This window comes from Crocodylus siamensis, chromosome 1 (assembly GCF_052110815.1).
Source record: "Crocodylus siamensis isolate JL-2025a chromosome 1, ASM5211081v1, whole genome shotgun sequence".
NCBI lineage: Eukaryota > Metazoa > Chordata > Crocodylia > Crocodylidae > Crocodylus > Crocodylus siamensis.
In genome coordinates this window covers 145,348,360-145,362,736 of record NC_143395.1, presented here as the reverse complement: position 1 = coordinate 145,362,736, position 14,377 = coordinate 145,348,360, and the positions used below count along the sequence as shown (strand labels likewise).

The 14,377-nt window shown below is 41.6% G+C and overlaps 1 protein-coding gene across 1 annotated transcript in view; it reads right to left on the bottom strand.

The window, feature by feature from the left end:
• FMN2 (formin 2) overlaps nt 1–14,377 on the bottom strand; it is a 246,295-nt gene that overhangs the window by 74,807 nt on the left and 157,111 nt on the right. Inside the window, exons 12-13 of the mRNA XM_090044786.1 lie at nt 11,193–11,252; nt 10,865–10,985 (exon numbers count right to left, since the gene is read on the bottom strand). Coding sequence (XP_089900912.1) covers nt 10,865–10,985; nt 11,193–11,252 — 181 coding nt within the window. The remainder of the gene's footprint in view (nt 1–10,864; nt 10,986–11,192; nt 11,253–14,377) is intronic.

The following is a 14,377-nucleotide window of genomic DNA, read 5'->3' as shown; positions in this document are numbered from 1 at the left end:
TTCCTAAGCCACAAATGTACAGATGTGGCATGTCACAATACACTGAGAAATAAAAATGATTTGCTCACCCTCACCCTAGTTCTGACATGGATGCCTACAGTTTTGTATAGTTTCTAATGAATACTATACCTTGGCATCAGTGATAGTCACCCATTTCCTCCTTCAAGTGAAAAGCCTTACTAAAATTCCTCATAAACCAGGGATATGCCCATGTGCTATATGGATACACTATGCTTAAATTTATATGGTATAGAATTTTTGTAAAAACCTAACTTTTTTAAGAGTCTAGAAAGACATTTTGATAATCTAAAGTAAGACATGATCCAGAAACTCTGAATTAAAAATCTTGCATCATTCCCATTACCCAGGCTGTCTGATTCTCTTTGCATGGTGAGTTGATTTAAGTCATGTGGCAAATGCTAAGATATCTGCTGTGGAATGACACAGAAACAGAAGCCATCACTTGGCATAAATGCATCAAGGAGAGCTGCTGACAGCCATGGGAGATCAAAAGTAGATCAAATTGCTTAACAAACTATGTCATTGAACTCAGAAAGGCTAAATTGAGAATACTGTTGAGCTGTGAAATCTGGGGGCAACTGATGGAGCCAAACTCAGTAGGTATATTAATAAAATTCCTACCTGCTCTTTTGCCTTGTTTATGTCTACTACATAACATTAATTCTTCACTATATGTTTATTTTAAATAAGCATAGCAGAAGTAAACAATGTATGAGTTTAATAGTGGATGGTTCCTACTGTTTCCTGTATTTCATTGGTTAATTTTTTAAAAATTGTGTATAAAAATCTCTGTTAAAAAAAAAGGGCAGGCCTTCAACATGTTTGCTGCAAGCCCTTTACACTTAAGCTTTTAATGTGAAGTCTTGGAAGAGGCTTTCTTCTCTAAGATTTACAAACTGCAAGGCACACAGTTCATAAAATCTAAAAATGGGAAAAGGCCTCAGCAGTCATAATGGAAAAAGCATAAAAGAATGGAAATCAACAAAACTACCCTTTCTACACAAACATGCATCCAAACTTACGGCTGAGTTAGCACCACAAAGAAATCATTTTGAAGAATCATAAAGATTTGAGTTTGCATGTGCTTATATATGTTACCAACATATACAGATGTAAAAATAGGGCTGGAATCAGATACTATTGTTATGGTTACAAAACAGTTTCAGGTATAACCTATTTTAAAAATCAGTATCCGTTTCAAGATAAGGTGTTTGAAGGCTGAAGAAAAATGCCTCCCCCTTTTTTATATGTGGGTTGATAGAACATCTCAAACAACTCGTTGTATTCAAATATTAGCCTAATAACCAAATAGGGATTAAATACATTAGCAGTAAGTCATAATGAAAAAATGGTGTGTGCACACTTCTGGTCAAAACTGATACTTCTAGGAGACGAACATGTCCTGGATAATGCTGAGTGTTATCAATTACCATAGACTTCAAATACAAAATAGTATGTTTATCTTTTGTTAGGGGTGCTTAGTATACATTTCAGTATTGGGTCTTATGGTTTAGCTCTTGCTGGTTCTTGGAATTTATATGCTGCATTAGCCAAAAAATAAAGTTGTAGAATGCACAAACTGAATAAATAATTAGAAAAAGGCACCTGAAAGCCAATTACCTCCACATTCAACCTTGTTTCCAATTAAAAACTATATTAAAATGTTAAAAATAACATTAATGCATATTTGACTTGATTCCATTGTTAACTTTAAATGCATTACTTTATTCTACAAAACATGTAAAAAGGTTTTGAGCGGCCAACTTAATGTTGCTGAAGCAACTTTAAGTTTTGGAATATCCTGACTTTACTTTACTTTATCTTGCAACCTTTATGTTTAATACAAGGGTTTTTTTGTATTTTGTGTGATATTCTCCCATAGCATGGATAGCAAAACTCAAGACATTGTAAATCAGCATCCATAAACGAGGAAAAAGGGTAATGTTTTATATTAATCTTCAGTTCTGCACACAGGGAACCCCCCCCCAGAAAACATTTTTTCTATCTGTGCAAAGTTTCTTTATGTGAGAATGCACTCAGTGCATATCCTATAGGTCTCACTTCATCATTGTTAGCTTTCTTGCAAACAAATTTCCTAGTGCACAAAATGATGAATTAGCTGAGGTGATGATTAGTTTGCTTGGGTCAAAAATGGCCAAGGAGAGCATGGAAAAATATTATCTTGATCCTATTCAATACCGCTTTCTGCATAGGTCATCATCATGAATGACATGTGCCCCCGGCAGCTGGGGGACAGGTGGCATGGTGGCAGCAGGACCATGGTGGCGGTAAGTGGGAACTCCCACAGATGCCGCCAGTGCTGTTGGTGGGGTGCAGAGTGGAGAGCACCAACCAGGGGTCAGTGACCACCTGCAGACACTGCCAGCAGTGACGGCAATGGCCAGCAGTGATTGCAGATCACCCACAGATGCCACCAGTGGTGTCACCGGTGGGTTGGTGAGTTTTTGTAGGGAGTGTACCACCATGCTCAGGGGGTGCACATGCTCCCACGTGCACCCACTATGCATCACCCCGGTCATCATACCCACACTCTGATGGAACCTAGTCACAAAAAGGGTATAATTCTGGGTGTAAACTGGGTTAAACTGACCATAGCTATATAATGTTTCAGTTAAGTTAAATTGGGAGATGGTCTCCATCTTGATCTTATTGGGTGTACTCAGGCACTGGTAATTACAGAGCCCAGAAAATAGGCACCATCTCTTCCAAAGACACTTTTGCTCAGGTTCAGAGAAAGTCCACTTCTTAAAGTATTCCCTATTTTGCAAAAGCTATCATTGTGCATCTTGTGGGGAGAGCCACGGAACAGGAGATCATCAAGAGCAAGTATGGCAGAGGACCAGCATAGCTTAGTAGGGAACTCTTCAGTAAACAAAAACACAAAAAAGAAGTTTAGAAGAAGTGGAAACTTGAACAAACAACTAGGGAGGAGTATAAGAGTATTGCTCGGGCATGCAGGGATGAAGTCAGGAAAGCCAAAGCACAATTGAAGTTGGAGCTAACAAGATGTGAAGGGGAACAAGAAGAGTTTCTATAAGTATGCCAGCAACAAGAGGAAGATCGGGGAAAGTGTGGGTCCCTTACTGAATGGGGCAGGCAAGGTAGTGACAGAGGATGCAGAAAAGGCTGAAGTAGTCCATGCCTTGGTAAGGGTGTTGCCAGCTTGGCAAGGGAAGTGATTATTCCTCTCTCTTCAGCACTGGTAAAGGCCACATATGGAGTGGAGTATTGTGTTCAGTTTTTGGTCCCGCACTACAGAAAGGATGCAGAGAAACTGAAGAGAGTCCAGAGCAACAGAAATGGTTCAGGGACTGGGGCACATGACTGCTGAGAAGAGAATGACAGAACTGGGCTTATTTAGTCCAGAGAAGAGGAGACTGAGAGGGGATTTAATAGCAACCTTCAAGTACTTGAAGTGGGGTTTGAAAGAGGATGGAGCTAGACTGTTCTCAGTAGTGACAGATGACAGAACAAGGAATAACAGTCTTAAGTTGCAGCAAGGGAAGTTTAGGTTAGATGGTAAGAATTTTCTCATTAGGAGGGTAGTAAAACACTGGAACAGGTTACCCAGAGAGGTTGTGGAATCTCCATCCTCAGAAATTTTTAAGATACGGCTAGACAAAGCCTTGGCTGGGATGATCTAGTTGGGGATGGTCCTATTTTGAGCAGGGGTTGGATTAGATGACTTCCTGAAGTCCCTTCCAACCTTAATTTTCTATGAGTCTATGATTCTAACAGAGAAGACTACTTCCTTCAGTACATGAAAGATTTTGTGTGAAGATGATATTCTAAATGGTAGGCATTTGAATCTGTATCTCCTGACCAGAGTAATGAACTGTTTGCTCTCTGTTAAATTCCAAGTTAGCATTGAGCGTGCTGAAGTCTTAGCATCTTGCATTTTGCTAAGTGGGTGCTTGATTGCTGGCATGGATTAGCATTGACATTCCAGAGTCTTGGTGAGACTGTAATGAAGATGTGTGAATCACTAAAAGGCTCCGTCAAGATGACAGTGGGTTCATGCACAGAAAAGCCAGTGAACTACCTCAACAACTCCCTGATGGATGATGACTTGGTATTTTTTTCTTAACAGCTTTCATCAGGGCAGTGGAATGTGCTACGGGCAAGAAAAGTTAAGCATCCTTTCTTGAGCTTGACTGGGTAGGCTTGTTTCAGATTTTTACTCCATGAAACAGCCTTGGGAATTTTTGGACTGAGTTTATCATTTTCACAGATTAAGATTTGACCTTATTTAGCCTCCATATTAAGCCCTGTTCTTTACTTGCCTTACAGTTCAGTAGCATCCATTTTGAGATCTCTGATTAAATAGCTATCTTCCTATATAAACCCCATCTGGTACTGACGCTACTTGCTCAGAATTCTGAATCTGCAAGGACATAGTTTCATAGTTGGTAGTCGGAAGGGACCTGAGCAGATCATCAAGTCCAACCCTTTGCCATGGCAGGAAAGAGTAGTGGGGTCAAACGACCCCAGCAAGGTGATTACCTAGCCTCCTTCTGAAGACCCCCAGGGTAGGAGCGAGCAACACTTCCCTTGGAAGTTGGTTCCAGCTCCTAAACATCCTGACTGTGAAGTAGTGCCTCCTGATATCTAGCCTGAATCTACTTTCAGTCAACTTATGGCCATTGTTCCTCATTACTCCCTGTAGTGCTCAGGGGAACAAGGTCTCTCCCATAGCCTGCTGGCCCCCCTTGATCAGTTTGTAGATAGCCACCAGATCTCCTCTCAGGCTTCTCTTGTGGAAGCTGAACAGGTTCAGGTCCCATAGCCTCCACTCATAGGGCCTGCCTTGCTGCCTCCTGATCATGCAAGTGACCCTCCTCCGGACCCTCTCGATTTTGTCCACATCCCTCCTGAAGTGCGGCGCCAAGAGCTGGATGCAGTACTCTAACTGTGGCCTGACCAGTGCCACATAGCGGGGGAGGATCACCTCCTCGGACCTGCTCGTGATGCATCTGTGGATGCATGACAAGATGCGGTTAGCTTTCTTGACCGTGTCCCCACATTGGTGGCCCATGTTCATTTTGGAATAAGTAATGACTCCAAGATCCTTTTCTGCCTCTCTGCTGACAAGAAGAGAGTTCCCTAGCCCGTAGGTATGCTGCTGGTTCTTTCTCTCTAGGTGGAGTACCTTGCAATTATCAGTATTGAATCCCATCCTGTTCTCCTCCACCCACCCCTGTAACCTGTCTAGATCTAGTTACAGCCTGTCCCTCTCCTCCAGTGCGCCCACCTCTCCCCACATCTTAGTGTCATCCACAAATTTGGACAGGGTGCTTTTCACTCCCCCGTCCAAGTCACTGATGAAGATGTTGAACAGTGTGGGCCCAAGGACTGAGCCCTGGGGAACCCCACTGCCCACATCCCACCAGGTCAAAAATGATCCGTCCACCACCACTCTCTGGGTGTGGCTCTCCAGCCAATTTGTGACCCATCTGACTGTGTAGGCATCGATGCCACAGCCACCTAATTTCTTAATGAGAATGGAGTGAGAGACAGTGTCAAAGGCCCTCCTGAAGTCCAGAAAGACTACATCCACCGCATCACCTGCATCTAAGGATTTTGTGACCTGGTCATAGAAGGCCACCAGGTTGGTCTGACATCTTCAAGTACAAATAGGGTTTTTTTGTCAGGAAAGGAGAAGTTGAGATGAGCCACAGTACATATGTGCAACTTTTCAGACATGACTAATGTCAACTACTGTCCTCATCTTGGTACATTTTGTACCAGTTTGGGGTGCAATGTCTAGAGTCCAATGATTTGGCTCAACTTTCAATCACCAGAACATTCCCCAGGAAGGTTTTCTTGTTTTTAGTAGCTTGTTCATGTACATGGAGAGTGGCACTTTTTAGGACAGTTGGCATTTTTAACAGGACATTTACTGTAGTCCAGAGACATGTCTCCCAGATAATGCAGAGATCCTGGCTGCTGCCATAGGTACATCTTTAGTGATGTGGTCTCTAGCAGGTCATTTAGAAGGTCTGTCATGTGTTCAGGCAATGGTTACCGCTTCTTTAATAGCTGGCATCAAACAGTGACAGTTATTGTTGATTATAAACTTAACAGGCACAACATGGGTTATTACTTCTCGACACATTCAGCTAATCTAGCTGCAACAACAGGTTTCTCAAGAATCAGATCAGGGCAAAGATGCAATCTCCTGACACAGCAGTCTCTTTTACTACAAACTATAAAATGACATATGTCATCATGAAATTTACTGATGACACTGCAGTATTGTGCAAAGGCATATAGGGTAATCAGGATCCCTCTTTTGTTGAAACCAGGAAAAAAAAACTTGCATCTCCCATAAATTTTGTGAACTCTGTCCAAGAGAAAGACAATGTATGCACAGGTAGGAAAAAAGTATATAGTCAGGGCCTCTTGTGTGGACAGGACATTATAATAAACTCTTACCTTTTCTCTCTCATGTAGGAATTGGTGTCATGTGTTTGGTCTTAAGTTAAACAGTGAACTGAATAACAAACATTACATTCAGCACCAAAGAACTATATTAGAGCTGGGAAGGCTGTGGACTGGCTTTAGGAAGGTTTCTTCACACTCCATAAAGAACATTTAAAAGATGTCCTAAAGTGGCACTAAATTGCTTTGTGCTATGGGAAATTTGGAGGCGGTGCCCTGGCATCTGCAGCTACCTTTCAAGTGGCATGGCAAATTTAAAAAGGGGCACAGTGTCAAAATAGGCATTCTTCCAACCTCGGGGCTGGAGTAGTAGCCATAAAGAGATTAGGCTGCATCCTGGTGATGGGTCAGGGTATAAAGAGAGAAATAATATACTGTTGCTTAGGTCCTTTATTCATAGAGCCCAATTATTCCATAAGGGTGGAAGTATTTCAGCTCTTTTCAATGCAAAGCTATCTTCCTGTGAAATTTCTCAGAGAAAGAGCATGAAATGTCTATATGAGTATATAGAAAATTTGATCCAGGATTCATGGAAGTATTTAAACAAGCCTAAATATAAAGCATCTTCCTGAACCAGGGCCTATAAACATTCATGCTCATAAAGGTAAGAGTAAGTCCCTTAAATGAGAAAGCTATAGCCTGAACTGGTTTCACATGGCTGAAGCTTACTTTGGCAGTAAACTTACACTGCTTTGATTTTGTGTATATTATCATACAAAGCTGTCTCTATATTGATATAGAATGAAAATAAAATCCTAAATGGGAAAACATCAAAAATAACCTTTGCATATCCTATGATATTATGAAAAAATGCTTCTTAGAATGTGTTTAATGGCAGTTGCATGGCTAGTGTGTGCCACCACTTCCACCTTAAACTTTCATTCTAGTTCATGTGGGGAACCTTGAGGAATTTTGGGGGCAGGGTTGTTTTGTTTTGAGCCTAAAGCTATGACAAAATCTAGCATAATCCTGCAGGTTTATCTTTTCTGCTAAAGACAGACGTGTCTCTGCATCTGCACAAACTACACAATGGTATACATATTAAAAAAATTGGGGGATTGAAGGCATATATATAATCCCACATAGCATCAAACACAACCATGACTTGCTAGTTAGAAGTTATGAATCGTGCCTCGGTGTGCAGTAACCTTAAAGACTAAAGGACACGTAAAATAGATCACAGAATGAAACTGTTAGAAGTACTATAAGTACCAGAGTACAGCAGATACAGATAAATATAAATAAGTGTTTTCAGGCTCTCTATACAGGTACTATTATTACTACTGAAGTGCCTCAGATGACTTAATTGATGGAAGGAACAAACCCCATTGACCAGAAATCAGGAATAGTTTCAGGAAAGCAGAGTTCATGAGCACTACACCAAACAGGAAGAGGAGGGTGTTAATGGTTGGGAATGCTCTTCTGAGGGGAACAGGGGCACTACTTAGACATCTGGGCCTGGAATACCAATAGCTGTACTGCATGCCCAAACCCTGAATTCATGAATTTGATAGAAAGGTTTATCAGGCCATGAAACCATGATCCCTTTCTATTCACTTTACAGAAGTGCTGTGTGCAAGGCATGGGAAGTGAGGACCAGTCTATTCAACACTGGTTTTACCTCAGCTGGCAGAGGAGAAAGGGTCAGGATCTGCACCCTGGGGGGCAGTGGTGGCAACAGGGGCCAATCCAGCTGTGGCAGAAGCAGCGGCTATCATTCATGCAGCCCCTCTAAGCAGGCACCTGGGTCTGGTGCCTCAGTCAGTCATCACTCATTTTACTGTTGTCAGCTGGAGTACTCTGTCTAGATTGGTTGCACAGCATTTTAAGTAGGTAGTCAAAAAGTTAAGAATACAGAAATAGTAAATGAAGATGATAAAGGAGCTGGAATGTAAGCCATAGAATGAAGGAATCTGGTTTTACCTAGTATGGGGATAAAGATGGCATATGATAGCAGTTTTCCAACATGCAAAAGGTTCCTATCAAGAGGAAGAAAAACTGTATTTCTTTCACACAAGGGGCAGGTCATGAGTCAATGAGTTTAAAATTCTAGCAAAACTGATTTAAATTATATCTCTGGGGACACTTTTTAATTGTAAAAACAATTGGGCAATGGAACAAGTTGCCAAGGCAACCTTTCTGGAATCTTTTTCATTATGAATGTAAGACTAGAATGGGCCTGAGCCATGGAAGCCTCACAGACAAGGAACCATAAAACTGAGAACATCCTACAGAAGGGGTTTTCAACCTTTTTTAACAAGTGTACCCCTTCAGTCTCAATGTTTCAGCTCATATGTCCCTTTATATATTTTATTGTTTTTAAGGAGGGAGGGGGCAGATCAAGGCCCCCATGGTGATGGAGGGAGGGAGGGAGTGGAAGTGGGGTTGGTGCTACATAAGCAGAGAGATAAAACATTATCCAGTGGGGTGTATGCATGCATGCACAACCATCCTCACCCCCTACACCAGGCAAGTCTGTGAGGGAAGGAGTGGGGGAGGGGAAAAGGGCTGGGCGGGGCAGGGCAGATCGAGGTCCTGAGGCCCCCACTGTGAGGGAGGGAGCGAGGGGCACAGGCAGGAGCAGGGGCTGGAGTGAGTGGGGCCCTGACTGGGCCGGGTGGTGGGACAAGTGCAGGCCTGGGAGCCTCTCCTTGTCCAGTCACCTGGCCCAGCCATGGCTCCATTCACCCTAGTCCCTGCTCCTGCACTTCTTCCTCGCTTATCATGGGGGCCTCAATTTGCCTGCCCCCACACATACAGCAATGAGGGAGGGAGTAGGGCTGGGACAATTCCCACCATGCAGGAGGGAGTGGGGCAGAGGCATGAGTGAATGATTTTCCCCTGCCCCACTCCCTCCTGCACTGTGGGCGTCTTGAACTGCACCTCCAGCCCAGTTGCAAAGAAACTGAGGAAGGGAGTGGGGCTGGGGCAGGCACTGCACAGCCGGAATAGGGTGTGGGACTGAGCTGCACAGGGAAGCAGGGGCTCCCCCAGCTAGACCCCCACCAGGTGGGCTGGGGGGGCCCAGATCTGAGCAGGGGGCTGTCTGGGCTGCACTCAGGGTGGGAAGGAGTGGCATTGGGAGAGGGGCTGTGGTAGGGGGTCTGCAGCCACCCCAAAATTCATCAAACCCCCTCCAATCCCCTCCCAGCCCAACACCCCCACAAGAAACAGCTTGGTGCTGCCCCAGCCCCAGGCTGCAGCAGCCCACAGACTGCCCTGCCCTGCGTGCTGATCTGGGGGCACACCCCCCCATGCCCTCCAGGGGGTGCATGTAGCAGTGGTGCTGGGACAGGTTTGGGGGAGGGGGGGTCACATGTGGTGGCCACCACTGCCTTGCCTGGCCACATGTCATGCCACTTTCACATGCTTGGTTGCGACTCTGTGGCTGTTGATGGGCTCTGCACCTGGCCAATTGCATGCTGCCAGAGGTGGGCACAAAGTGCACTCCCCCTCCCCCCCCCGCCATTCAGACCCTGGCAGCTCTTCTGTAAGAGGGGGCAGCGAGGCTCTGCAGTGTGCTACATAGGGCTGGTGGAACCCAGCATGTCCCTTTCCCTTCACCTCCCCCAGGTTAGAGGCAAAAACACCGAGGGAGACACCGCTACCAAGCACTCTGTCCCTACTCATCTGCGCATATCCCTACAACCTTGGGGGTATGCATATCCCCTCTTGACATCCCATGAGGAAGAAAACAACATTGCCAATGACCCGCCCAGAGCTAGTTTCCTGGTTCCTGAACTGACTACACTGGTCCTGATCTGACTATATTGGTACAGATCAAGCCAGTACTTAACTTAGCCAAATTCATGAGCAATACAATTGTTCACAATATTAAAAAATAAATAAAAATTATGTTATATGATATAAATTGCTTCCTTATAGTAAAGCAAGGATACCATTCTCTAATAGCTTTTAAAATTTACAATTTAAAAAGGTGAGTTTTTCCCCCTAAAATTTGATAATTCTAAACTAAAAGGAAAAAAATGTATCATATGTATTTTTTAACATAGGCTACATAAGGCAGCATTAAACATATTAAATTCATCAATATTTCTCACCTAGTAAGCAATATTCAGGCCTACATTGTTTTAGCACAAAGTATATGAACCAAAGACTACTAAGAGCTAATTAAATTATTGAAGACACTGGTCAAATTTATTCTTCAGTTGTTAGAGAAAAGTCACCATTCCAGTATACGTCGATCAGTCCTAAAAACATCAACCAATATAGTGAGCAAAGTCAAGAGTCCAAGACAAAATTTAGGAATTAAAACTTACATAATAATTTTTGTACTTTTGCATGCATAGTGATGAACCAAAAAACAAAGAACTGAACTATAGGTTGCCTATATAGTTATAATTTGGTCTACTTATAGTACCTCGCAGATCTTTTTTTAGTTTCCGAAGATCCTTTTGAAAGTCTTCAAACTTCATTTGTGAAGCTTGAAAGAGGTCTTGTGGTTCTGGAAGAGGAAAGATGCATTGCTCTTTTCCAGCGTCCTGACAAAAATATAATGAATGCTTAAACATTTTTTTAAGTTGGACATGCTAAAAGGAAGAGAACTTTACACACTAGAACAAATAGTTGATAGTAGAAATTACTTATGTACAACACATTTAATTCACTTTAATAAATGTAAAAAATAAAACTAAATAAAGCAGTTGATAATAAGTGTATCTAAATTGGCTAAGATAATTATTGCTCACCTCATCAAAATTCCTCAAGTAATATGAGACAATATATGATAGAAGACTTCTGCTGTTATCCTGCATAGAAAAAAAACCCAATAGTTGTGTTGCTAAATCATATTAATTCTATGGCAGATTGTATTCATGTTATGCAAAACTATGAAAAATTCTTTGAGTTTAAAAGAGCAAAAGAAATCCAGAATGGAAGCCAGTATTCCATACTGAATTATGCTGTTAAAATTAAAACACACCTTTAAATTATTGCTGAACAAAGAGCAACTTATGAAGCTAAAAACTAAACAAATACTGAAATACCTTGATCAACTGGGGGTCTTGAATTTTATAAAAAAGTGAAATCTTTTAACGTATTAGGAAAAACAGAATATATATGGATTTCCCACTAAATAATACTTAAAATATCTAAATTAAGGGGCAAAACAGAAAAAGGTATGAATATAGTCCATTTTACTCGAAAATCATGCTGCCAAAACTTGCTCCTTGGTATTTTGTGAGGCACTACACATACATATATTTATGCATCATCTTGCCAGATTTTAATTTTGCTCAGTAAATGCTCTTATCAGAATTACTGCTATACAAGCTTAACATCTTCATGTTTTTTCAAAACACAAACTGTGTGTTTTAGCTTTGGTAGTATTATCTAAGGGTAAAAAATGAACTCCCACCGTATCCATTGCTTATGAAATCAATAATCGGGTTCTACAGAACTGAGGCAGTGCAACATTCTGATACAGTGTAGCATAAAATGTTTCCCTTGCAAATGCTCCAATATGGCCTCGTTTTAAGAAGAGTGAGCCCTATTCAGTTTGTTTTTTGTTTTTTTTTAAGTTTTAGACACCTACTCATCAGGAGAGGACTCTAGGCTCTGGATCTGAAGAGCAAACAGGAGTGCAGATGTATGCATAGGCATAAGCCTTTCCTACTAACTAGTCCTAGAAACACTTTTTCAGTGTGTTCATTTTTTGCATCAGCTCTCTGAGCATCTAAGGGTATGTGTAGACATTCACTGTACCCAGTCTATGATCACACAGCTTGCCTTAAACCGTGAGACTAGCTCTGGAGTGGGATGTACAGATGTCCACTCATGCTGGGAGCCATGCTGAGAACTTGGTGCAAGTAACTCAGGGTAGAAGGACATGTAGACAGGATCACTGGGTCTGCTAGCAAATCCAAAGGGGGCAGGGCAGCAGGAGTGGGGGAGCTGGTGGGCCTCTGGGAGCTTGTCAGCTTGTGGATGGGAGGGTGGGGTTGTTAAAAATAATCTGTCTGGCCAGGGTGGGAAGGGACATAGGAAGAGTGCATCACCAGGGCTGGGGCAATTGACTGAGCTGAACATGTGCAGACATTGACTAGATTTGGCTAACCCATTCATGATCTAAGTTAGTTCACCTCACCAAGTGAACTGATTTATATCAGGACTGCCATTTTTTGCCCAATTTAAACTTCCCACAACCTCTGCAGAAATCAGCATTTAGATTGACCTAACCCAAGTTAGGTCCATCTACATGTAATGTCTGCATATATCTTAATGCTCCCCGAGTGACAAAAAACCTCTAAATATCAAATTTTGGCTATTTGGGACTCCAATGCAATATCTGATACTGATGGTTGAGCATACTGAAATATACAACCATGCACTTCTCCATGCACACTGTTTTCAAAAGTAAAAGTATCATAGCCATCTAAACACAGTGATGTGGGCTAAGATGCAGTTGTGATGCAGTGAATTAACTTGACCACAGTGCTGAACAAATAACGCTTCACTACCTTGGATTTGAGAAACAGCATGTTGTGGCACAGCACTGAAATGGGTATTCCAGTACTGAACCTACATACCTTAAAGTCCTTTATTATACCTAGCCCTTAGTTTTTTCTCATTCTTTATTTTACTTAAATAATTTTTTTTCCGAGATTCTTATCTAAATCACCTGATCACAATAGCAGTGGCCTTAATTTATGCCTCATCAGGAATACTTTCCCCTGTCACCCCCCTTCACCCAAGTTTCCTGTGTAGCTTCAAATAGCAAGGGTCAGCAACTTTAACTAATAGAAAACTAGCCATCACTATCCTTCCTGTATAAAATTATTCCAAGGTCTTCCTGTCATTCATATAATGCAGATTCATATAATGAACCCTGTTTTACAAATTTTTCAGCACAAGTCAGTCATTGTCTAGATCTAGTAGAAGTCTAGTAGATAGATAGTTCTGTATGTCTATTGTACAGCTCAGGCTTTTTCTACTTCTATTTCCCATTTTTCCAAGTATTCTAAAAATCAATATTTGCCAGCATGTGTGTGTCTACTTATATTATATATTTATAATGGTTCCCACTTCTGAAACATGGCTAACTGCAACCAATCTACACAAGAAACTTGATTAAGTATGCTCAGATATCTTTTTTCTAACCAGATGCAATGGAATGAAGTGAGCTTTTGCCCATGAAAACTTATGCATCTCTGATTCAGTCTAGATGGTGCATCTCTATCCTGCTTTCTGCCTCACGTCTCATACTTATCATTAAGAGTAAAAGATAGGTGTACTGAAGAAAAGACTCATCAGTGAAAGCAAAAAAATAGTAAATATGCAATCTGTAGAGCAATGATTCTTAACCAGGGTGCCATGGTACCCTGGAGTTCCTTGACATTCTTTCAAGGATGCCGTAGGGTGTCATACAACATTAGCACTGTTACGCGCTCAAACGCGATTCAGAGATAAACCCCAAGGAATCCACAGTGTTAAAAACATTCCAACCTGTGGTGGTATTTGACTTCTTTTCAACAGAAAAACCGCTCCATTATCCTGTAGTTAAACACCAAGTAAAAACTAAAAACTGGTATTTTCTGAAGTGGACTTGAGTCTAATTAAGGGTAACTTCAGTCCATTCAGGGATGCTTTGAGTCTAAAAACACTGAGAATAACCGCTGCAGAGATTCAGATGCACATTAATAAAATCAAAAGTTGACTTATTTTTAAGATAAAAAATGGTTCATCATTGAGAAAACTAATAGACTTCCAAATGTTTCTACAAATAAACTCCCTCCACAAGCATGATGATTGTACTCCCATTTAATACTAGATTTAACTACATATTCAGTTTCAAACCATTTATTTAGAAAAGGGAGATAAAGCAGCACTTAACACAACGTTCTAATTCTATCGTTCTAAAAATCTGAAATAAACT